The sequence below is a fragment of the Dipodomys spectabilis genome, unplaced genomic scaffold (genome assembly GCF_019054845.1).
Source record: "Dipodomys spectabilis isolate Male_0828 unplaced genomic scaffold, ASM1905484v1 ptg000588l, whole genome shotgun sequence".
Lineage (NCBI taxonomy): Eukaryota > Metazoa > Chordata > Mammalia > Rodentia > Heteromyidae > Dipodomys > Dipodomys spectabilis.
Genome location: NW_024871265.1, coordinates 570,298 through 596,709, shown reverse-complemented (window position 1 = coordinate 596,709; position 26,412 = coordinate 570,298). Strand labels below are relative to the sequence as shown.

Here is a 26,412-nt window from a genome sequence, read left to right as displayed (position 1 = left end):
CAGGTGATTTAATCTTCTGAGTTCTTTTCCTATAAAGTGACTATGTGTAAATTCCCATCATGAAAGTGGATGTTATTATCTCCACCCCACACACACCTGGTGTGAGGACTCATGGAACTCTTCATGAAATACAAGGTAGTTGGGGGCCGGGGGGTCGGTTTGCTCAGTGATAAAGACTAACACAGAGACTACAACACAATTGATAACAATATAACTGTCTCCTCCTAGACCTCCTACTCTTTCCCCACAACTTCTCTTGCCTGAAGAGAAGCTACCTGACAAAGTTAGTCACCAAAGCTCAAAAGGCAAAAGCAAATATGTACCTCTGAAAACTCAAGAAAACAAGATCAGTGATGATATATTAAACACACAAATATGGAAGAAAAAATCATCTTGAATGATTCAATACCTCAAAAAGGATTCACAGGACGTTTCCTATTTAGATGACGATTATAGTAAGCAGTAATCAATCAATCAATCAATTCTATTTGTTCTATGGAGTTCCTTTTGGTTTGAATTCATCCTCCATAGGTCAATTATTAATTACTGTAATCAATAATTTTAGTAATCAATTATAACAAATCCCTTGAATGTCCTTCAGTACCTAGCAAAGTTGTTATTTGCACTCTGGCATCAGTAAGCTAGAAGAACTGTCTCCAAGCTTAACCTGCTTTTCTAGGAGTTTACAATAAACTTCTGGACATGGTTAAAAATGAACTAGGATAGCTAGCAGGGCAATCTGACAAAAAAAGAAGGCATTAGATTGTATTATGGGGGGTTGTCTTTGCTTTCATTCCTTCTCTTTGTTTTAGTGTATTTACCCTTGACTTGGAGATAAGGAACAAGGGCTTTGTACCATTATCTTATTAAAATTTTTGTATGTATTTATATTGTAAAAACACTGTACAGAGGGGTTACAGCTACATGAGTAAGGTAATGAGTACATTTCTTATTGAGTATTGTTACCTCCTCCATTGTTTTTCCCCTACCATTCCTTCCCTCCCCACCTCCCCAACTCTTCCCTCCCCCCACCCTGAAGTTGTAAAGTTCATTTTCAACATAGTACATTTTGTACTATGTTGTACATCTCATTGTTGCAATGGGTCAGCCTGTATCCTTATTTCAGCATTTGTTATTTCCCTTCCCCTCCCCAAATTAGAAAAATGTATATATAAGATGCAGGGCTGAAATCAAATACAATGAAAACAGGGGTTATACCATGGGGAAGAATATACAAAACAAAAAACAAAAAAATAACATGGTACATTTAGATACCTTAAAAATAGCAAGAAAGATAAAACCACTTGTGTCCCTGTCTTGGGTTTCATTTCACTTAAAATCATCTTATATAGTCATATGTACATAGCTTTTGGCCTTTTCTGCTTGTCCTACACGTGTACTAGTTATTGCAAATAAGGGAAACCATGGTACCTATGTTTCTTTGGGCCTGGCTTACTTTAGTTAATATAATTTTTTCCAAGTCTTTCCATTTCCTAACAAATGGGGCAATGTCATTTTTTCTGATGGAGGCATAGAATTCCAATACATATACATATATATATATATATATATGTATATATATATATATATATATATATATCACATTTTCTTGACCCATTCATCTACTGAGGGGTATCTGGGTTGGTTCCATATCTTAGCTATGGAAAATAATGCTGTGATAAACATAGTTGTGCTGGTAGCTTTAGTATAGCCTTGTCTGTGATCGTTTGGGTAAATGCCCAAAAGTAGGATTGCTGGGTCATAGGGGAGCTCTGTGGAGTCTTCTGAGGAACCTCCATACTGCTTTCCAAAGTGGCTGAACAAGTTTACACTCCCACCAACAATGCAGTAGGGTTCCCTTTGGCCATATCCTATCCAGCATCTGATTTTATTAGATTTCTTGACTATAGCCATTCTAACTGGGGTGAGGTGGAATCTCAATGTTGTTTTGATTTCCATATCTTTTATGGCTAGAGAAGTTGAACCTTTCTCCATATGTTTATTGGCCATTCTTATTTCCTCTTCAGAGAAGTTTCTCTTTAAGTCTTTAGTCCACTTATTTATTGGGCAGTTGTTTCTTTGAGGATTTGTTGTTGAGGGATTTAATTTTTGGAGTTATAAGTATATTTTAGATATGAGACTCTTGCCCATGAAGATCTTCTCCCAATCCATGGGCTTTTCATTGATCTTGCTAGCATGGCCTTTGCCAGGCAGAAGCTCTGCAGTTTCATGAAATCCCATTTGTCCAAGGTTTCTTTGATTTGTTGAATTTCTGGGTCTTTATTAAAAAATTTTGGCCTGTGCCAAGGAGCCCTACACTTTTTCCTATTCCTTCCTGCCATGTTTTCAAAGTGTCTGCTTTGACTCCAAGGTCTTTGATCCATTTGGAGTTGATTCTGGTTCAGGGTGATATGTAAGGATCTAGCTTTAGTTTTCTTCAGGTGTTTAACCAATTTTGCCAGCACCATTTACTGAAGAGGCTGTCTTTGTTCCATTCTATTTTTTTCAGCTCCCTTATCAAAGATTAGGTGGCTATAGGTCTGTGGGTTCATTTCTGGGTCTTTAATTCTATTCCAATGGTCCTCAGGTCTGTTCTTATGCCATTACCAAGCTGTCTTAATTACTATGGCTTTGTAGTAACATTTGAAATTTGGTATTGATATTCCTCCAGCACTGTTCTTTCTGTTAAGGATTATTTTTGCTATTCAGGGTCTTTTATTGTTCCATATGAACTTACTAAAATTTTATGAAGTCTGCTTGTATAGTATTATGTGCACTGTGGTGTTAAAATTTGGCTGAAGACTTAATGAGATGAAGCCATTACAATTCAGGATGCACATCTGCCCACCCCAAACCTTATGCTTACATCTTCTAGTGCCTGGGTGATCCAAACATAGTCCAGGAGGCCTTCTGGATAACTTGTACACAAATTCATTAAAATTTCTTTTTAACTTGGATTTATCAGTAAAGATTACAGTGGGGACAGAACTTGTGTAATGAACCAATTGCATCAAGAGGAAGGAGGTTGGAGTTAGGATATATAAGAATGATTCCTGTATACGAACAGCCAAATGTGGGATGCTAGACCTGGCAAGACATGGTTATGCACATCTCTTCTCAATTCCATATCCAATGACATTATGATGGTGGCTTTTATTGTCAGTTTTGGAGTATGTGTAACATAGACATTGACAAATGCTGCTACAAATCAAAACTTTTAAACACTTACCAGCACACTACTGCCCTTCTTTCTATCTCAAACACCCCAATTCAAGTCTAATCAGTCTGCTTTCTGCCAGAATGATATCTTTAAAGACAAATTCCTTTATCCTTTGGAGGAAGTAGCATTAAAATGTCTTTCCAAGCTGGGCGCTGGTGGCTCACACCTGTAATCCTAGCTACTCAGGAGGCTGAGATCTGAGGATCGCGGTTCAAGGGCAAGAGAGACCGTGAGACTCCTATCTCCAATAAACCACCAGAAAACTGGAAGTGGCGCTGTAGCTCAAGTGGTAGAGCGCTCGCCTTAAGCTGAAGAGCTGAGGGACAGCGCCCAGGCCCAGAGTTCAAGCCCCATGACCGACCCAAAAAAAAAAAGAAAATGTCTTTCCACTAGTTTCCATTCAAAGAAGTTCTTTTGTGTGTTTATACTGGTCCTGAGGTTTGAACTCAGGGCCTAGACACTCCTTGACTGCATTTGCTCAAAGCGAATGCTCTACCACTTCAGTCACAGCTGAACTTCTGGCTTTTTGGTGGTTAATGGAAGATAAGAGTTTCATAAACTTTCCTGCCCAGGCTGGCTTCCATCCTATATTGTCAAATCTCCATTTCCTGAGTAGCTAGGATTACAGGTATGAGTGATCCTCACAGGTGTGAGGACTGAAGTCAGCACTGGCAGGAAAGTCTGTGAGACTCTCATTTCCAATTAACTATCAGAAAACCAGGAGTAGTACCATGGCTCAAAGTGATAGAGTGTTAGCCTTGAGGAAATAAAAACTCAGGGACAGTGCCTAGGCTCTGAGTTAAAACAGTACTGAAAAAACACAGTAATTATGTTGCTTTAGTTTTGTGTTAATAAAATATCCAAAATAATTAAATTATAGAGAGAAAGGTTAGTTTTCACGGTTTTGGAAGTTCTAATCCAAGCGTAGATTAGCTCATTATGTTGGGTTTCTGGTAGAGCTATGAGATGGCAATAGTAGGGAGTACACACCTCATTAGCTAGGAAGCAAAAAGCAAGAAATAAGATGGGACAGGAGATGGAGATCTGTAAGTCTCTTAAAGGGCTCACTTCCAATGACCTAAGGACCTCCCATTAGGCTTTTAATTATTCTACTATTTCAATAGTATTACTCTGATGACAAAGTCTTGAATACATGTATCTTTGGAGGACATGTATCCAAATTATAACATATGCACAATTGTATACCTTAAAGAAAGGTAGTGAAGCTGGACATGTTAGCTCATACCTATAGCCCTAGCTACTTGGGGGGCTGCAATTGGTGAGATTACAGTTTTGGGTGAGCTTGGGCAATATAGTTCATGCCACCTCTTACAATCAATAGATGAGTGTAATGTTGCATATTTGCCATCCTACCTACAGAGGAGGCTAAGCAGATCAAAGTACCAGGTCAACCAGGCAAAAGGCTGGTGAATCCTTATATCAATGGAAAGAACCTGGGCATATGACTGTTATAGCTATATGGAAAAGCCTATGCAAGGAAGATTGTGGTCCAGATGTATCCTAGGCAATAAACAAATAAATAGCCTTATCTAAAAATAACCAGAGCAAAAGAAAGGCTGGAGGTGAGGCTCAGTGATAGAACATCTCCTTAGCAAGTGTGAGGCTCTGAGTCAAAACTCCAGTACAGAAAAAGAGGAGGGGAGGGAGGGAGAGAGAGAGAAGAAAGGAAGGAAGGAGGGAGGGGAAAAAGAAAGGAAAAGAGAAAGACAAAAGAGGGAAAGAAGGAAAGAAGGAAGGAAGGGAGGAAGGAAGGAAGGAAGGAAGGAAGGAAGGAAGGAAGGAAGGAAGGAAGGAAGGAAGGAAGGAAGGAAGGAAAGAAGGAAATTGAAGGACACCTGGGGGGATTTAAATAACAGAACTATAAGGGGCAGTCTTAAAAACCCTGAAAACTGGGAGCTGGTGGCTCACCCTGTAATCCTAATCACTCAGGTGGTTGAGGTCTGTGGCTTGTAGTTCAAAGCCAGCCCGGGTACGAAAGTTTGTGAGACTCTCATCTCTAATTAACCAGCAAAAACCAAAGTGAAGCTCTGGCTCAAGTGGTAGAGTGACAGCCTTGAGCTTAGAAAGCTAAAGGACAATGCCCAGGCCCTGAGTTCAAGACTCAGCACCAGTGCACACGTGTGGATGCTGGAGTGCGTGCACGCGTGTACACACACACACACACACACACACACACACACACACACACACACAAAGAGCCTTGAAAAGATACACCCAAATATTTAGGAGACAAGATTTGAAAATTTGACCAAGAACCACAAACTACAAAAGAAGGAGCCAAGTGGAAGTTCTACAAGTAAAACGTATAATGAATTGAAATTCAGAAATAGCTAGTTTATTGAATACCTCTAGTGCTGTGCTGAGAACTTTATAGGCATCAGTATAAGACCTTTGTGAAGTTGGCTTTTCCACTCCTGATGTAAAGTGGTCTCCAGGCTCCACAGTCCATGCATAGCAGCATTTTTATCTCTTCCTGTGTCTCACATCTACATCTTAGCACTTGTAAGCTGTAGATAGCCAGGCTTCTGTCTCCATGTCTGAACAGAGTCCCATTAAATGTGTCCTGGTTATTTCTGTTGTCACCACTGGTTCAGTCTGCACAGGGTTTAATCTGTAGAAAGAACTAGATACACTGTGGTCTCCAAAAGATCAGATGAGGTCACCAATTACTCTTTCGGAAGACAGAGTCCACCGCTTGTGATGGGCACTAAACTTGATTTGGGAAGCAGAGATGGGAGCTGAGTACCCAGAACTGAGAATAGGTTTAGTCAGAGAAGTCCCCTGGGCAGAATTCCCAGATATACCAACTACTTTGGTGCCATAAAGCAGAACTAAGTGGAATTGTGGCCAGAAGCATGAGGGGAGGAAAAGAACTTCCCCTTGCTTTCTTCTTCCCTCTCTTTTGGAATCAGAGGGGACTTGAGACTAGAATGGGAAAACCAGGTGGGCCAGTATATGGGGGAGAAGGAGAATGGGTCAGTTCATCAGGAAAGGAGGGTGAGTCAGGATGCACAGGAGGGAAACTAAGAGTACAGGGCAGAGCTTGAAGGAATTGGGGCAGCATGACTCATCTCTCCCATTGTACATAGAGTAAAAACCATAACTATTTTAGTAGTGACCTAGCTCACAATTCCTGAATGTAGAGTCAGGGCTAAAGAAGTCACTCATGGTGTCTTATTGAATCTTTAGAGAAGCTATGATGTGGCTTCTGTTATTAGCGTTATCTAATAACTAATGAAACTGAGACAGTCTCCCCACATTGAGGTAGCACAGCTTGAAAATGAGAAAGTACAACTCAGACTCAGGTCAGCCCAGGATTCAGACCCACATCCTTCCCTGCTCACCCAGAAAAGGTGTGCTGGGAGCGTTTGGAGGGAAATTCTAGGGAGAATACACAGACCCAGGAAAATCTGGGAGCCAAAAACTTGTGTCCTTTAAAGGAAATTCATTCTCTCTGTCTCTGTCTCTGTCTCTCTCCCCCCCCCCCCCCCTTGAACTCAGCTCGGAGTAAAATAAACATTTACCCTGGAGCCATAATGTGGGTGAGACCTTTATTTGGAACATTGTCTGAGGGAGGGGCCAGGATAGAGCCCCTCTATCCCATCTGACAAGTGAGATAGGTTTTTAGACCATAAGATTAAAATCCTTCTTTGATCTTCAAATACATTTTTGAGAGCACATTGATTTTAAAAACTGGGATTTAGAAATATCATAGAAATACAACTAGGAAAGAGTCTATCACAGTTGGATGCTAGCCACCTCCACTTTCAGCAGGTATGATGACAACATTATGCACCTGATGACTGAGAAAAGTTCCAGAAACTTTAAACCTTAAATCAACAAATGCTGGAAGTAGCAAATTACTAGGCAGGTTTATACACATCTCCTTCTTTAGCTAACATTCATGAAAGAAATAAACCTGAACAAAGAAGTGAGAAAACACAACACCAATGCCCCTCCTCTGCCAACTTTCAAAGGTAGGTGTCACTTCTCTTCCATGATGCAAAGAAGCTGAATGACTCGCTCAGGATCACACAATATGGGAGGACATTGCAGGAATAGTACATGACACTTAACCTCAAAGCTCTGAGTGATAAGGCAGCATTATTATTTGCACAAGTGTTTCATTTGCTCCAAAAAAGGAATTCTTAAAAGATTTGGGAAAGTTATATGTAGCTTTTTGATTGAAGGGTTTAATCCTCAACCTAGAAATTTTGACTTCTTGATTAAAATAAAGTTAAACCCATCAAGGTCCACTGCTATAGTAGACTAACTTGGGGCAGCAAGTTAGAAGACCTGGATTTATGGGAATACATTTTTATTAACAAGCTCTGTGACTTTGGGCAGGTCTCTCCTTTCTGGTCCTCTTTAAAATAATGATAAGGTAGGATAACAATGATCTCTAGATTCTAATGAGTTCTAACAATGCTCCAATCTATGCTTCTGTGATGGTATTTCTCATCAGATAGATCAGAGAGAAATCCTGTTTAAATTTTGTATATTCATAAAACAGGGGTACACTTATCTTTTTCTGTCTAGAATATTGTAAGGAAGGAAATGCCCACTATGAGCTAAGAACAAATTTTTTCTTTCTTTCTTTCTTTCTTTCTTTCTTTCTTTCTTTCTTTCTTTCTTTCTTTCTTTCTTTCTTTCTTTCTTTCTTTCTTTCTTTCTTTCTTTCTTTCTTTTCTTTCTTCCTTCCTTTCTTTCTTTCTTTCTTCCTTTCTTTCTTTCTATCTTTCTTTCTTTCTTTCTTCCCTTCCTCCCTCCCTCCCTTCCTTCCTTCCTTCCTTCCTTCTTTCCTTCCTTCCTTCCTTCCTTCCTTCCCTCTTTTCCTTTTCTCCTTCTCTTCCTTCCTCCCTTCCTCTTTCTTCCTTTCTCCTTTTCTTCCTTCCTTCTTTCCTTCTCTCTTTTTCCTCCATCTGTCTTTCCCTGGCTTTCTCCATCGTCTTCTTTTCTTCCGTTTTTTCTTTCAACTTATAAGGAAGATATATGATCATCCTTACTCTGAGAATGGGGAAAGGGGGACTACAAAAATGAGGTGGCTTGTTCAAGATCAGCAATCCCACTTTTGGGCATTTACCCAAACGATCACAAAGAAGGCTGTACTAAGGCTACCAGCACAACAATGTTTATCGTAGCATTATTTACCATAGCTAAGTTAGGGAACTAACCCAGATGCCCCTCAGTAGATGAATGGATCAAGAAAATGTGATATATATCTATATACATAAGATTAGATTGCTTGATAAAATAAGATGTCAGTATAGGTGCTGGTTTGGAAAGAAGATAGGAAGAAGACTGGAGATTAAAGAAATATTTACATGAATTCTGGATAAGAAGAAAGAATAGAAAACTGTATGGGGTGATGTATAGAATATAGCATAGAAAATATAAAATGTTGGAGCAAAAAAATAGAATACCAGTTCTCCTCAATCATAATCTAATCTACTTAAGTAGCTCAAAGGTAAGTCTGAAGAACCTCAATTTCTGTGAACTCTCAAGTGATGTCAAAGCTACTGGCCTAAGAACTGCCCTGTGAATAAAAAGGCATGTCATTTTTTTGCTGTGCCTCCTGTCCAAGATACTTCAGTCACGACATTAATTTTCTTTTTTGGGGGGTACTGAACATTTTTTTACATTTATGCACATAATTTTTGTAATATAATAATACAATAGCAATAACAACAAAAACAAGAACAATCTCTTCTTGTTAGATGCTTATTGAAATTTTCATATTTGTTCTAAGTATTTATTTTTATTATATATTTATTTTTATTTTTTAATTTTACCTGTAGTACCCCATGTTATATAAATATAAATAAAGTTGTATTGGAGTAAAATTATATTGGAGTTAAGCTCCAATATCTGAATTCAATAGTTGTGTCAGAGCCTGGATGACCCACAAAGCCCAAAATATTTACAACCTAGTCCTGGACAAAATGTTTGGCAGCTTCTTGTCCAGAGTCCAGCAGTCTGAACAAAAACACAAAGTGACTTGTGACTGACTATCCCTTATGCTGGGATCTCTGTCACTTGGCTTTATAATGAATGGGGAATATTTTCATTGATTTGTGTTTTAGAAAGCCAACAGTCTCGGAGTACCTGTCAGGCAAATGAGGGAGTTTGGTTTTCATTGTGCTTTTCTTCCCAGGACCGCCTTCTTCCCTCCTACCCCCCACTGAAGGGGAAATAGAAATCTCAATTTTGGGGAAATTGCACAAGGGAAAAAGGGGAGGGGATCAGTTACAACATCCCATTGCAACACTTGGAGAGGTTGAAAGTGACAACAGCAAGGGTTTCTCTTTTTGGAAATGTGAGGGCATTTCCGCTTCTTATAGTACAGCTGAACAGCACAGCTTGACTCTGGTGAGTGACTAGCTTTCTTTATAAGGAACATCTTTGGAGCTGAAATGGCACTCTGTTGCCTTGCTGTGTTCACAGGATGGATATCTGCGGGGGTCCTTACAGCTACCTAATTTCTCTTCTCCTCCTCCTGTTCCCTTCAGAGGCAGCCTGTCGCCCCTTTGGGAGAAGACTCTGTAAGATGCAAGTCTTCAGGTAAGGCTTCTCCCAAGTATATGGGGCTGAGGAGCCAAAGAGAGGAAACACAGCACATCTGTGGGTTACTAGCTCTGCAAGGACTGAGGGCTGGGTTTGGGCTGGACTCAAGAAAAACCTGCTATATGCTCTGTTTTATACTAGATGGAATCACAGGGCTTACATGTTGGGTTCTCTTTCCCAGAGACTCAGGCATGCATCCCAGTGAATGATATCCATGTGCCCAGGAATCATGCTGGCCTTTGGGCCTTGCAAAGATGGGAACTGCAGGCAGGGTATAACCTAAAGGCCCAGATCAACTGCCAGCGTCTACTACATGTGTCAATTTGTTGGAAGATCTTACTTCCTTGGAGACTCATCTGAGACATGGGGTTCATGATAACCCACTGCATGCCTCACCAGGTTTTCTGTAAAGATAAAATGCACAGATGATACTATTTTACTGTTCTATGAATTGCAGAGTGCCAGAAAATGACTGTAACTTTTTTAAAAATTTGGTTAGGCCTGGAGGAATGTTATGATGAAAAGTAATAAATGGACTGTCTGTGCATGCTTTGTCCCCTATGTCCTTTCCTGGGAGTGAAGTCAAACTGGATGACTAAGTGTATATATGCCCTTTGAGTCCCAAGCCAAGTCCCTTCCACCCAGACTTGGGAGCTATCTCCTTTCTGAGTTTCCCCACTTTTTTTCTTAGTCCCAGGAGATGTCCCTGGAGTTCCCTAACAGGGATGTTGAATCTCTTCAGATTGAGGCTCATCTAGGAATGAAGGATAATCATAAAAAGTCAAATGTTCACACATGCAAAGCATATTGGTTTATCTGGCCACTTCTCCCCCAACCTCACTGACTGCTCAAAGCAACCTGTTAAAGCAGGGGTTATTAGCTTCACTTCATGAATGAGGAAATCAGACACAAATCCAAAGCCATGCTGACCAAACCTGTTTACCACAGCTCATAGCTGCCCACTCTGCTCTCTTAATGAAGGGTCCCTTCACCATAGAAGACAGGATTGGAAGCCAACAAATGGGTCTCTGGGTGAGCAAGAGAGAAAGCCAAGTTCCCAGGGACAGCTGTTCTTGCCACCTTGCCAGGTTCAGAGCAGGATTCTGGTGGAAGAAAAGTTTTACTATTAGGAAGACTTTTCCCAGTCCAAGGATTAAGGAGTGAGTGAGTTAGCTACAAGATGTTTTGTGCCTTGAAATTCTAGTATTGTGCTGTGGTAACCACTAATCTTAAGTGGCTAATTAAATTTACATTTAAATGAATGAAAGAAGGAGAAAATGAAAACTCCCAATTAAGGAGCTCAATAGTCTCATGTTGCTGGTGACAACCATATTGAATAGGGTACGTATAAAACACTTCAGCATCCCATGAAATTCTGTTCAGTGCTTTGATGGATGGCTCTTTCTTTATTGAAACAGGATATGCTCATGCTGGGAGTGTTGAATGAGGAGAAAGGAGAGGATATGTTAGAAAAGGGCTTTTTGCTCACCAGCTATGGTAGCTGGGCCTATTGCTTAGCTATTATAAGCCTCAGTCTTCTCATCTATGTTGTTGGTATGTTAAATATCACACCCTTTGATGCAGGTTAAGTGAGGTCTAGGAGACATGAAAGATGCTGAATGCAGGACATGTCCCATAGTTGAACTTACTATAGCTGAATTCTTTTCCTTTTCAGAATTTGGGATGTTAACCAGAAGACCTTCTACCTGAGGAATAACCAACTAGTTGCTGGATACTTGCAAGGGCTAAATACTAAATTAGAAGGTGAGTCGTTGCTAGGAGAATCCCTGTTGTGTGTGCGTAGGGTCACTTTGCCCCTGAAGTCTGCAGCATTATGATCTGCCCCTACAGCTTCAGTTGGAATCTCCTAATCGTGTTCACTTTGAACTTGCAGAAAAGTGGGGAGTGAGAGACTATCTCAAGACTTACCTCCTATTGTCAGTGTCCCAGGGACATAGCTGGGAGGAGCAAGGGCCAGAAGGCAAGGCAAGGCAAGGCAAGACTGGCCCTTCCTTTCCTTCTGCACCTATTAAAAGTACCCATAAAGCCATGTTATTCAAATCCTAACCCTACCCAGTTATATATGCCATATACAAAGCTGGCTGGTGTCCCTTATTCACAGATAGGACACTCCAGACAGACTGAATGATTTAGCAAGCTTTTCCCACTCTATTTCTCAGTTGTTTATTATTAAGTTTTTTATGCTGGTTCTAGGGATTGAACTCAGGGCCTACGCACTGTCCCCGAACTATTTTTTTTCCTTTTTTCCCCTCAAGGATAGTGATTTACCACTTGAGCTGTACCTCCACTTCTGGCTTTTTGTGTGGTCAATTGGAAATAAGAGTCTCATAAACTTTCCTGCCTGGACTGGTGTTGAACTGTGATTCACAGATCTCAGCCTCCTGAATAGCTAGGATTACAGGCGTGACCTACTGGTGCCTGGCCTCCAACTTCTTTTAGCATGGCATTTAGAGTATTTCACTTCCCTGTTTGTGATTGTAAAATGGCATTATCTTAACATGAACAACTTCCATGTATCTCTTGCCTTCTGTGCCTTAGTCTACTCCGGAAGAATGCAAGATCTACATATTATGCCCTTCCAGCAGTTTTCCCAAAAGCATGCTAAGCACAGGAAAACAGAAATTTTTACTAATACATGAGGGCATTAAAAAAGCAGATTCTAAGTCCCCAGGCCCATGATCCCATTCATGTTCCTTTCTTTGTCCATCCACAACATTCTTATTGACCTGAGCACAAGTTTTCTTTTTTTCTTTTGATGCGTTGTGGGACTTGAACTCTGGTCCTGGGTACTACCTCTCAGCTCTTCATCTCAAGGCTAGTGCTTTACCACTTGAGCTACAGCGCCACTTCCGGTTTTCTGGTGATTTATTGGAGATAAGAGTCTCACAGACGTTCCTGCCCTGACTGGCTTTGAACCGCAATGCTCAGATCTCAGCCTCCTGAGTAGCTAGGATTACAGGCGTGAGCCACCAGCGCCTGGCCTGAGCACAAGTTTTCTAGGAAAGTGAAGAGACAGAGATCATAAGGGGAAGAATCTGGAAGTGTTGGTCTTTTGGAGGAATTCGGTTACTTGTATGCTTTGTTTTACCTTCTGTTTAAATGCAGATCACGAGACATGGCCTTACTGTCCTTCTGATCTGGGATTTTAGTTGAAATCCTGCATCAGAAATGCCTAGTCTCTTCGCCATCTCTGCCTCCTCTTCTTTCTTCCTAATCCTCCCCTCTGTTTTTCTCCAGAAAAGATCGATGTGGTGCCCATTGACTCTCATGCTGTGTTTTTGGGGATCCAGGGAGGGAAACTATGCCTGTCCTGTGTCAAGTCTGGTGACAACATCAGGCTCCAGTTGGAGGTAAGGATCTGTTTCAGGTATCAAAACTCAGTACCTTGAAACAGCCATGGTTTGTTCTCATGACTCTTTGAGTGGACTAAGATCAATGGGGAAGTTCTGCTAACTACAAGAACATGAACAGGGGTTGCTCTGTAGCTGTTTTCTATCTGCTAGCCTTCTTTCATATTGTCTCAGCATTCATTACTGTACTTAGAGACTGCTTTAAGCATTGGCACTGCTGCCATCAGGGGTTATTCCAGAAAGATAAGCTTCAATAGGAAAGTGCTCACTAAACTCTGGCTTATGTGGCCCTGTTGGCAAAAGCCAGTCTGGCTAAAGTGGGCTAAAATGTGGTCGGGGACAGCATGAGGGTATGAACATGGTGATGTCATGGGAAACATCACCATGATAATTTATTGCAGGACCTGGATGATTTATGGGCCAGTCTTGCTCAGGAGCTCCCACTTGTACGTAATGTCTTCCAGCCAGACTAACTCTCAGGAGCTTTCTCTTCTACTCCTTATCTCTTTGACAAGTTGGCATCCAATCTTGTCACTCTCTGAGTTCATGTAATAGAAGTGGGCTGTCCAGTCCTGAGAAAAGGTGACTTTGTCTCAGATTGTAACTCAAGTCTTATGTCCACAAACATGGTACTGTCACTTCTCTCCACCAATGGACAGTGACAGCTTTTTAGAGTGTGACTGCCTTTTCTGACAGAGATGGCTGGGATATTGCATGTATCATGCGTCATGAACTGTGAGACTCTCTGCCCCTTCTCTACCCTTTCCCTTGGAGAAAGTCCCTGACTGGTGCTCAGCTTCAACTGGTCTTGGCCTTGAATAATGGAGCCATTTGTCAGACTGACTGGCCCATGGTCAGCACAGAGCAGCAAGATTTTTGAAGTCAAGGCGTGACCATGGGACAACACTTTGTATCAGTGCTGACCCAAGGAACCTAGAACCTGTGATCTCTCTGCAGGTCTCTAGGCAAGCATTTTTCTAGTATTTACTGTGGGTCATCAGTATATCTGGGAGGAGGCAGACAGTACAAGCTTCCCAGACTTTCAGCTCTCACCTAACCATCTTTTTACTTCCAGGCAGTTAACATCACTGACCTGAGCAAGAAAAGGGAGCAAGATAAACGCTTCACCTTCATCCGTTCAGACAATGGCCCTACTACCACCTTTGAGTCAGCTGCCATCCCAGGCTGGTTCCTCTGTACAGCACTGGAGGCTGACCAGCCTGTCAGCCTCACCAATACACCAGAAGAGCCCATCATGGTCACCAAGTTCTATTTCCAGGAGGATCAGTAGTACTGCCAAGACCTGCCTTTCCCTACTCCTGGGCCATCAGTGACTCCAGAGACTGACTCTTTGCCCTGGCTATCTTTGGGCTCTTAGGAGCCCAAAGGCTGGTGGCCTTGTGGAAGGAAGCAAAAGAGGTGACAACTCCTCCTGCAGCCTCTCAGTTGACTCTCTCTCTACAATGCCTCGAGAATGATCATCCCAATTGCAAATCAGGCCATGGCAGTCCCATGCTCACAGTTCTTCTGACCTCTGGGTGAAATCCAGACTCCCTTCTCTGCCTGAGTGCCTTCTTTCTCCCCCTGTCTCCTATCTCCTCCACTATCCTACGCCACGTCCATGACCTCAATCCATCAGGACCCTCACTCACTGCCACCAAGTGGCTCCCCTCACACTGTTTCATCTATCAATGCCAGTCAGTGGGGAAGGTTTTGTTCTTGTTGGTTGTGCTTTGGTTTTTGTGCTGAAGAGTAGATTTAGGGTCTTACATGGCCAAACATATTCTATCCCTGAGTTGCACTCCAATCCATGGGAACGTTTTTAAGGCTCTGAAAAATACAAATTAAGTAGTTTATGATTATTTTTAACAAGCCAATTTTATTTAGTAAGAAGAAGATTAAAAGAAACTAATGGGGGGGGGGGGGAAGGGGCTGGGAAGGTGGCTCAGTGGTAAAGTGCTTGCCTTGCATGCATGAGGCCCTGGGTTCAATTCCTTAGCACCACATAAGCAGAAAAAGCTGGAAGTGGCACTATGGCTCAAGTGGTAGAGCACTAGTCTTGAGCTGAAGAGCTGAGGGACAGTACCCAGGCCCAGTATTCAGGCCCCACGACCAACAAAAGAGAAAAAAAAAAAAGAAAATTTTTTTTTCTCAGATGGACTTAGGATTAGAGTGTCCCTGTAGTCATGAAATGGTTGTGAACATGGGGCAACAGGTGGCTATTTCCCTTGCTTTCCTTTCTTTTTGTGGTGCCTCAAACTATAAAAATGAAGTTAACAGACTTTGTTGACCCCATGATTTTTTTCCCCCTTTCTCCAATAGTCCCTTAATCTGGGACCATTTTCTGGCTCCCAGCACCATCAACTCTCAACCTTTTACAATAGATAGGTACTGTGTGCAGCACTCCTCCCTCATCAGAAGTTCCCCAGGGTAAACGTGGTACCCTGGGTCCTTTCTGCTCTGCCCAGAGATAGATCTACAAATCATCCCTTGATCACATTAACATTTCTGACACTAAGACGTGTGAAGGATGGCTGTGCCTTTGTCTCTCTTCCCCACCAGTCAGTGAGGTCCAGAGATCAGGGAGCATGCTTTGTATGTTTTCAGCTCCCCTGCAGGACCGAGCACTGGCCTAGCCCTTAGTAGGTACTCAGTGAATGTATGTTGTATGTGTCATCTCCATTTTACAATAAAACTTTGAAAATGCCTACTTCATGAGTTGTTGACCATGGCCTTGGCAGGCTTGGGACACAGAATACTGGGGAGATGGAGAGGTTGATAAATCTTTCTTAAACCAGGACAGCAGCCTTGCTGCCTCTCCTCTGTGAATCCTATTCCCCTTTAGTTCTTACTCTCTTTGGATAACAAGTGGGCAAATGTCCCTGCCTGGAAGCTGTGGAACAGCATGTCCCACAATGGAAACAACTTAAATGTTCATCACTGAAGAATGAACTCAGATCATGGATCCATACCCAATACACATTCCATCGCAAAGACAATAAATGAACCACAGCACCAACAACACAACAGATGAATATAAATATACAAGGCATAAAAGTCACAAAAACTCAGATACTTCATGTGAACTAGGCCAAGTAGCTTGTTATAGGTTAGTAAGAGGCAAGGTAGTAAAACAGATACTCATGTGAGTCCTGGGGCTTTGAAGCCACATCCTAGCTTTCTATTTGTTGAGTATGTCCATAAACAAATTAATGAAAATCTCAAAAACTGAGTTTTCCAGGTGTAAATATAGCTAGTAGCTAATGCAGAGGGTTAAGTCTTTTCAATAGCCATCTGTAATAGATGGTAAGAGTGTTACTATTCATTTTCTTCTATTGTCTTTAAGTAGTTGTATCATTTTTACATGTGTACATTGAATATTATGACTGTATTCACCCACCTTTCCTCACCTCATTTGTCTATACCCCTCTTTTAACCCTGACCTGCCTCAAATAAGACATGTTACAGCTTCCTGGCATTCATTATGTTAAACTATCAGTTAACTGTTCAAGGATGTTATACCATAAAAATCCACCCCTGCATATTCCATAATTTAGATATACCTTGATCATGTATATATGCATATGGCCTGTATGTGTTTTCATATATATTTACAGTTTAGGTCTAACTTCCACATAGAAAAGAAAATATGCCACTCTTTGTCTATCTGTACCTAACTTGATTTATTCAACACAATATTTTCTAGATCTAGTTCCCTGCAAATTATATAATATAACTTATTACTATTATCAGTCCTGGAAGGGTCAAGACACAAAGAATTCTACTTTGCTCCAAGTATGGTCCATAGATTGACAGTGTCAGTATTGCTTGGGAGTTAAACTTCAGGCTTAGTATCTTCATCTTAACTAGATTCCACATGTGCCAGGCAGGTTGAAGTCTGGGAATATCTACTTGGAAATGCAGCTTTCATGTAGTACATAAGCCCAGGAAAATTTATCATGATTTTCATAATTATAAGCTCAACCCATGCCCATGCTCCCCATCTCACCAGCCCCTTGAGCATATACAAACTCCCTTACATATCAAAATTATTTCCTTGAAGATCCTTCAGAGGATCTTTAAAATACTCCAAAGGGAAAGTTTTAGTCATCTTTGTCCTGCTGGATGCCATCCAGTACAGGCATATTTTCATCTGTTTTAGCAAGTGATGGATACTTGGTGAATTAGTGATACCCTGCTGATACATGGATATGGGTTAGTATACTAGATTAAACATCAACTTTGAGAAACCTGGGGATTCCCACTAGGAAATTCTCAAAGAGGCCAAGACCAAGGGAAATGAGGATAGAGGACTTTAAGGTCTGGGGGCTGAGCAGGGAAAAGTTGTGACCACCAGGTGGCAGTAGCACACACAAGCTTTATGGGGCAATGCTTTGAAAGGTTTGCGGGGGAAGTCCCTTATAACAGGGGACTGTCCAGAGGCTACAGTCATGGTGGAAGTGTGGAAAAATGTCTAGGAGTGTGGGGAATTGAAGAGGGGGCATCCATATTCAGGTGAAGTTGTCATCGGACAGAGGTGAGGTTTAGTGAAGCTCCTCTTTAAATGTAGGAACTCTTCACTTTGGGTTCACAGAATAAAAATTTCTGAAACTAGTCACAATGGTAAGAAAACTTGGCAGAGCTTTATTAAGTAAACACTTAAGGAAACAGAAGCAGACAAACTAAAGGGCAGGGACACACTCTAGCAGAGTGTGGGTGCTCTCATAGGGACACAAAGACACAGACACACACAAGGAGATACAAACAGCTCCTTGGGTTGTTGGATATTTATAGGGTAAAGGCAGGGGGTCTGGCTTTAAGTTATGCAAAGCTAGGTGCTTTGTCTTTGCTTTAACTACACCCGGTGTTCCAGGTAAGAATGCATCCTGCCAGAAAACAGATCCTTATCCTTGAAACAAGGAGACATCCTGCTATCTGCATTTTGGGGCATCCTGTCAGGTAGCTGTGAATTTTTGTGTGAGAAATTCATCCCTTAAGAAAGAATGCTTTCAGCTTCCTCTCTTTGAAGCAAAGATAGCATTTTAAAGTTTTTAAATACCATATTTCTGAGTTGCCTACACCAGGCCTCAGTTTCCACAAGTTATCCTGCTTTAAAGTCACTTAGCAGAACAACAGGGAATCCTTGTTTTTTATAGTGTGGGCTTTAGTCTTGGCTACTGGATAGTGGATGCAGTTTCATGGGTGTGGCTCCAAATATATTTAGGTTATATCTGAAAAACAGGATATGCAAACATTTGAGTTTACCATTGGGTGGGGGTTTGAACTAACTGATTGGACTCAGCCTGCAGTGAAGGAATCAGCCACCCAGGAACCAATTACACAGAGGCCCACTTTTACCTCATTTGGAATGGAATGTCTCAGAAAAGTCAGGTCTGAGTAATGTGTTCATGAGAAGTTTTTGTGCACAGGTGACCAGGAAGCAGGGTTTTGCAGGTGGAAAGAAGAGGGAACCTGAGCAAACACCCAAGAGAAATTTGTTCTTTTCTGACACTTGTAGGCCTCAGCAACTCTTACACCACAAAACACAGAATACCTCATTCAAAAATTGAAAACTAAATATGAGATCTTCCAGCTTCCTAAGCTAGTCAGTGTCTACCCACCAACCAACTAGGTGGCCTTGGGCAAGCGACCTCTGCTTCCTAGGCCTCAATGTTTTCACTTATAAAAAAAAAAGGGGGGGTGAACTAGATCTGTGTTATCTTCAGGCTCCCCTGTGGAAGTTCCTTAGCAAAACAAAGTCAGTATCTGAGGTATGACTTTCCAAAGACACTGGTTTGGTTAGTCCAGTAGCCTCCTCTCTCATGGCTTAGCATGCTCTTTCCTTAGGCAACACTAGGCCCATGTAGTAAATGTAGTAAATGACTAGCCTCTACCCCCCTTACCTGAGAGGGCTTTCCTTTGGGATAGCTATAACCATATAAGGCAGCAAGATCCCCTTATCCTCACAGGTCATACGGGTCACCTGAGAGGGCACTCCTTTGGGGCAGCTATAACCATATAAGGCAACAAGATTTCCCCAAATCTTGAAGGTTATAAAGGTCGTCGCCATAACAGTAGGCACTTCTCACTTCTGTCTTGTGACAGGAGTCTTGTTGGTCCCTTTATTGGCAATAATCCTTTCCTTTGTTCTTTGTACCTGGATGTCTGTGCGGTTTTCTGGCAAAGTCTAATTTACTCTAAAAGGTTTACTTGATCTGGGAGTGGACATCAGGGGGATAAGGACATCAGTAAGTCAGGACTAGGGCCCTGAGGTCAAGTCTTCCCAGCTGTTCCTGTCTGTAAGCATCCCTCAACGCAAAGGAAGAAGATGGTCATTCACTTCAGAGAAGGGTACATTTCAACTACATGCTAATTGGTGTTGGAAATTAAAACATAAACTAATGGTAGGCTGACTGCTTAGGATATATGAAGTCTTGGGTTTGATCTTTAGCACCTGAACAACAACAACAAAACCTCCAAACATTGCATATTCTCCATTGAACATGGTTGTTCATGCCTATAACCCCAGAATCTGGAAACTAGAGGCAGGAGGACCAGCCTAGGCTAACCATGGCCAACCTGTCTAAAAAAAGGGTTTTTTTTTTCTATTTTCCCAATCTTAAGACTGATTCAGACTGGTTAACAAACCTCAGCTTTGCTTCTTTGTTGTTGCATAAACTGTGTTGTAACAGGGACATGTAAATTGAAATATACTTTTGCGATCTTGGGCAGATTAAATAATTTTGTGTTTTTCTCTAACTGTGAAGTCCCTAAGTCACAGCAGCAAATATTGACATGTTTTATACTAAATCAAGCTCTCCATGTTTGGAGAAATAGTGAAAAAGATTTGGAGATCCTTAGTCTTGTTAATAGACAGAGGTGAGGATTAATGAAGCTCTCCTTTAAATATAGGAATTCTTCACTTAGGACTCTTGACTTCAATCGCAGAATAAGAATTTCTGGACAAGTCACAATGGTAAGAAAACTTGACAGAGCTTTATTAAGTAAAAAAGCAAGGAAACAGACAAACAAACAAAAAAATCAGACAAACAGAAGGACAAACAGAAGGGCACGACACACTCTCACAGAGTGTGAAAGACACAGACATAGACAAGGAGACAACCAGAGAGACACACAGCTCCTTGGGCTGTTGGGTATTTATAGGGTAAAGGCAAGGGGTCTGGCTTTAAGCTATGCAAAGCTAGGTTCTTTGTCTTTGCTTTAACTACACTTGGTGTTCCAGGTAAGAATGCATCCTGCCATAAAGCAGATCCTTATCCTTGAAACAAGGAGACATCCTGCTATCTGCATTTTGGGTCATCCTGTCAGGCAGTTCTGAATTCTTGGGTAAGAGATGCATCCCTTAGGAAAGAATGCATTCAGCTGCCTTTGAAGCAAAGATAGCATTTCTAAAATTTTAGATAACATATTTCTGAGTTGCCTACACCAGGTCTGTTTCCGTAAGTTATCCTGCTTCATTTCCCCCATAGAACTTTTGTTCCCTTAATTGTAAGGGAGTACATGAAAGAATATCTCCTGTACTTGCTGTTAGCTGACCATACCTCATTTTTCCTAGTCTATCTGGCTTCAGCCTTACACTACATAAAGTTTAAATACAGGAATCAATGGGCTTTTGAAGAATGCTCCACAGCTTCAAGTACAAGAGGGCAGGAAATGAAGTTCAACAAATGTCCACCAGAGGTAGACATTTTCACCATGCCTAATGTTCTGCTCAGAAAATATGGGGAGACTAGTACTCATACTTGCTCGACTCATGCTCTCAAACTGGTAAAGATCTAGATTGTGACCTCCCACTCCTTTAGAGCTAGGTGTTTCTGTTTTCCCCAGAAATCCCTGTAAAGAAGGAATTCTCAACTTGGTGCTGATGGCTACTCAAGAGGCTGAGATCTGAGAGTCAGGGCTTGAAGCCAGCCTGGAGAAGTAATTTATCTCCAATTAACTAGCAAAACGTTGGATGTATAGGTGTGACTCAAGTGGAAGAGTTCCAACCTTGAGCAGAAGGCTCTGAGTTCAAGCCCCAATATAGGCATGTGAGAGAGGGGTGGGAGGAAGGCAGTCCCCAGAAGCCTTGAAATACATGTCTATGGAGAAGTTTACCCTCCTAGCAATAGTCTTATCAGGAATAAATCAGGCACAATAGAATAAAATTCAGAGGAATAAATATAATAATGCCCACATTTTTCCCAATATAATTTCAGATAGTGGTTGTGACATTGGAATCAGATGAGATTTTTCTTTTCTTTTACTATAAATACAATTAACAATCACAATGAAGCACACACAATAGAAATCACTCAGGGCCTGGTGAAGTGCAGGAAGGCATTTGGGCTCTGAGCAACCAAGATCAATTAAAAGATGTAAGCTAAAAGATAAAGAGCTTTGATTGGCACTTTCTTCTGAGGTATACTTTGTGTACAGTAGACTTGAAATATTTACTTCCTGAGTTTTGACAGATGTATATATTCTCACCACTGCTGCAATGAAAATGTAGAACCCATTCTTCTGAAAATTCAGTTCAGAAATCAGAAGATGATTTCTTTATACTGTGTAGCAGTATCCTAATTTACATATTAATCACAACAATCTGTGTATGAACTTGTCAGCTGTTTCCAGTTTTTCTCTGTGATAGGTGATGGATAAGGTAGATTTTGTAGTGGGGAGGGGCAGTGAGACCAATCAGTCCGTGGTGAAAATGTAAAAGATTTTATTGAGTGAAAAGTGCTGATTCACCAGGACCGCACTTGGAGTTGGGATCCCAGGAAGTGCCAGCCCACATGGGTTTTTAAGCATTTGGGGCTGGGGACTGGGAAAGGGGGAGGTTGGGTGTTGTTTTTAGCTAATAATTGTTACAAGAAATGCACACCTTAAGTTTAAATTTCCTGCCAAGGTTTTGGTTGTGGGAAGCAGGGGAATAGAACAAAGGGTGGTGATGGTTCCGCTGGGTTAGGGCTCCCATTGCTCAGAAAACAGCAGAAGCAGAATTACAGAGTTACAGAGTTAGGAAGTTACAGAGTTACAATTACAGTTACTAGCTAAAGTAATGAGTTACTAGGGAAGTCTTATCCACAGCACACTTACATTTATATCTTAAAAATCATTCATTATGGGCTGGGAAGTTGGCTCAGTGGTAAAGCGCTTGCCTTGCATGCCTGAGGCCCTGGGTTCGATTCCTCAGCACCACATAAGCAAAAAGAAAAAAGCCGGAAGTGGTGCTGTGGCTCAAGTGGTAGAGCGCTAGCCTTGAGCTGAAGAGCTGAGGGACAGCGCCCAGGCCCAGAGTTCAGGCCCTGCGACCGGACCCAAAAAAAAAAAAAAAAATCATTCATTATCCATTTTACACAATCCAAGTCAAATATCATATTCCATCTTTATGTCCTCCACCATATAATTCCCCCCTTTTGTTTTGTCAGGGGTCAAATCCTTAGTATCCTTAGCTAGGGGCATATATTGGGAACGCAGGACCATGAGTTTTATAGAACTAATATGGTCTTGGATATATTTAGTTATGTGTTTTAGTGTACAAGGTCCTTTACAAACTTATTTGGTACAAGTCCTGGGACTTGAACTCAGGGCCTGAGTGCAGTCCCTGAGCTTTTACCCTCATGGCTGGTGTTTTACCACTTGAGCCACAGCCCAACTATTTTTTTTTTTTTTTTTTTTTTTTTTTTATGTGATAAGGTGAAGTTTTTTTTTTTTTTTGCAATCAAAAACTTAACAATCTTTTTTTTTTTTTTTTTTTTTTCCCCCTACCATCCCCTCCCTCCCTCCCTTCCCCGAGGTTCTTTTTTTTTTTTTTTTTTTGATTGTGATTAAATGATTACATAATTTCAAAGTCACAAGTTCATTCTAACTTCCCTGGAGCAAATTGTCTACCACAGTCTGTAATATATAACAGTGTTCACATGTTATATACCATATTTGTGATCAGCAGCATGAGGATATTTAGTAGTGGTTCAACCAGATGAGCGGGAGTTCTTTGTTTCTTAAGTCCTGTTAGTTTTGTCGTATCACTAACCTTTTGGATTTAGCATCCACTTATGAGGGAGACCATGTACCGTTTGTCTCTTCGTTCTTGGCTTACCTCGCTCAACATGATTCCTTCTAGCTCCATCCATTTCCCTGCAAATGCCATTATTTTGTCATTTCTAATGGCTGCATAATATTCCATTGTGTATAGATACCACAATTTTTGGATCCATTCATCTGTGGTGGGGCACCTAGGTTGTTTCCATATCCTAGCTATTGCGAACAGTGCTGCAATAAACATGGAGGTGCACGTGTCCTTGTATATTGGTTCCTGTTGTTCAGGGTAGATGCCTAGAAGTGGTATGACTGGGTCGTAAGGGAGGTCAATCTTTAGCTTTCTAAGGACCCTCCAGACTGCTTTCCAAAGTGGTTGTATAAGTGTACATTCCCACCAGCAGTGTAATAGGGTTCCTCTTTCTCCACATCCCCTCCAGCATTTGTCGTTGGCTGATTTGTGGATGTGGGACATTCTGACTGGGGTAAGGTGGTATCTCAGGGTTGTCTTTATTTGCATTTCCTTCACCACCAGGGATGATGAACATTTCCTCATGTGTTTCTTTGCCATTTTTATTTCTTCATTTGAGAAGTCCCTCTTTAGTTCCCTTGCCCATTTAGTAATTGGTTTGTTAGGTTTGGGAGGGATTAGTTTCTTGAGTTCCCTGTATATACAGGATGTTAACCCCTTGTCTGATATATTGCTGGTAAATATTTTTTCCCAATTAGTTGGTTGTCTTTCTAGCTTAGTTGCGATAGATTTAGCTGTGCAGAAGCTTTTTATTTTAAGGTAGTCCCATTTGTCGAGTCTCTCTCCAACTTGTTGTGACCCTGGGACTCTGTTCAGGAAGTTCCTTCCTGTGCCTATTAGTTCAAGTGTCTCTCCTACTCTGTCCTGCAGTAGTTTCAGAGATTCAGGTTTAATGTTAAGGTCTTTAATCCATTTTGAGTTGATGTTGGTGCATGGTGATAGGCTGGGGTCCACTTTTAGTTTTCTGCATGTGGCTGCCCAGTTTTCCCAGCACCAGCGGTTGAAGAGGCTGTGTTTCTTCCATTGTATGTCTTTGGCTCCTTTGTCGAATATCAGCTGGCTGTAGGCCTGTGGATTTATATCTGGATCTTCTATTCTGTTCCATTGGTCTTCGGGTCTGTTTTTGTGCCAGTACCATGCTGTCTTTGTGATTATAGCTCTGTAGTAGAGTTTGAAGTTCGGCATGGATAGCCCTCCCATATTGTCTTTATCCCCTAGAATTGTTTTGGCTATTCTAGGTCTTTTGTTGTTCCATATAAATTTTTGGACTGTTTTCTGTATTTCAGTGATGTACGTCATTGGGATTTTAATAGGAATTGCATTGAATTTGTATATTAATTTTGGAAGTATCACCATCTTTACTATATTAAGTCGGCCTATCCAGGAGCATGGGAGGTCTTTCCATTTCCTAGTGTCTTCTGCAATTTCTTTCTTTAACTTTTTATAGTTCTCATTAAATAGTTCTTTTACATCTTTGGTTAGGTTAATTCCTAAATATTTTATTTTTTGGGAGGTTATTGTGAATGGGGTTGCTCCCTTTATTTCCCTCTCTTCCTGTGCGTTATCAGTGTATAGGAAGGCAACTGATTTTTGTGGGTTTATTTTGTATCCTGCTATTTTGCCGAAGTGACTTATGATTTCTAAAAGTTTGGGGATGGAGTTTTTGGGATCGTGGAGGTATAGTATCATGTCGTCTGCAAAAAGGGATAGTTTCACTTCTTCTTTCCCTATGCGGATCCCTTTAATGTCTTTTTCTTGCCTTATTGCCCTGGCTAAGGGTTCTAGGACTATGTTGAAGAGGAGTGGAGACAGTGGACATCCTTGCCTTGTTCCTGTTTTTAGGAGGATTGGTTGTAGCTTTTCCCCATTAAGTATAATATTGGCTATTGGTCTGTCATAAATGGCTTTTATTGTTTTTAGAAATGTTCCTTCTATTCCTATTTTCTCCAGAGCTTTTAGCATGAATGAATGTTGAATTTTATCAAAGGCCTTTTCTGCATCTGTGGCGATAATCATGTGATTCTTGACCTTGGCTCTGTTGATATGCTGGATTACATTTATTGACTTACGTATGTTAAACCATCCCTGTGTCTCTGGGATGAAGCCTACCTGATCATAGTGTATTATTTTTTTTATGTGTTTCTGGATTCTGTTAGCTAGAATCTTGTTAAGGATCTTTGCATCTGTGTTCATCAAGGAGATTGGCCTGTAATTCTCCTTTTTGGTTGGGTCTTTGCCTGGTTTGGGGATGAGTGTGATATTGGCTTCGTAGAATGAGTTTGGGATAGCTCCCTCCTTCTCTGTTTCTCTGAAGAGCTTGAGGAGTATGGGTATTAGTTCTTCTTTAAAGGTCTTATAGAATTCTGCTGTGAATCCATCTGGTCCTGGGCTTTTTTTTGTTGGAAGACTTTTGATAGCTTCTTGTATCTCATTATAGGATATTGGCTTATTTAATTGGTTAACTTCTTCTTTGCTCAGTTTGGGTAACTTGTATTTCTCTAAAAATGCATCCATTTCCGCCAGATTTTCTTCCTTTAGAGAGTATAGCTTTTGAAAGTAGTCTGTTAGAATTGTTTGGATATCTTGGGTACGTGTTGTGATGTTTCCCGTGGCATCCCTAATCCTATTAATATGGGTTTCCTCTCTTCTTTTTTTAATTAATCTTGCCAACGGGCCATCAATTTTGTTTATTTTTTCAAAGAACCAGCTTTTTGTTTGGTTTATTTTGGTTATGGTTTTCTGATTTTCTAATTGGTTAATCTCTGCTCTCAATTTGGTTATCTGGCTTTGTTTAGTAGCTTTAGGTCCCATTTTTTCTTGTTTTTCTAGCTGTTTTAGTTGCAACATGAGATTATTTACTTGGTCTGTCTCCATTCTCTTGATGTGGGCACTGAGGGCAATAAATTTGCCCCTCAGGACTGCTTTTGCTGTGTCCCACAAGTTTCTTTGTGAGGTGTTTTCATTTTCATTGAGTTCTAGGAAATGCTTTATTTCTTCTCTGATCTCTTCTGTTACCCAGGCCTTGTTAAGGAGTGTGCTGTTCAATTTCCATGTATTAGAGAAATTTCTGCGGTATGCTTTGTTATTGAGAGCTAGCTTGATTCCACTGTGGTCAGATAGGATACAGGGGATTATGTCGATCCCTTTGTATTTGCTTAAGTTCC

At 41.1% G+C, this 26,412-nt stretch overlaps 1 protein-coding gene across 2 annotated transcripts; it reads left to right on the top strand.

Moving 5' to 3' along the window:
- The first annotated feature begins 9,535 nt into the window (after positions 1–9,535).
- Positions 9,536–15,106, top strand: Il1rn (interleukin 1 receptor antagonist). 2 transcript variants are annotated; one of them, XM_042670945.1, is made up of 5 exons: positions 9,536–9,610; positions 9,751–9,802; positions 11,481–11,569; positions 13,064–13,176; positions 14,252–15,106. In XM_042670945.1, the coding sequence occupies exons 2-5, from the start codon at positions 9,789–9,791 to the stop codon at positions 14,465–14,467; spliced, it is 432 nt and encodes a 143-aa protein (XP_042526879.1). In that variant the 5' UTR covers positions 9,536–9,610; positions 9,751–9,788; the 3' UTR covers positions 14,468–15,106. The 2 variants fall into 2 exon arrangements, with proteins under 2 accessions (XP_042526879.1, XP_042526878.1); XM_042670944.1 differs by lacking the exon at positions 9,536–9,610 and having other exon boundaries at positions 9,617–9,802.
- The last annotated feature ends 11,306 nt before the right edge of the window (positions 15,107–26,412 follow it).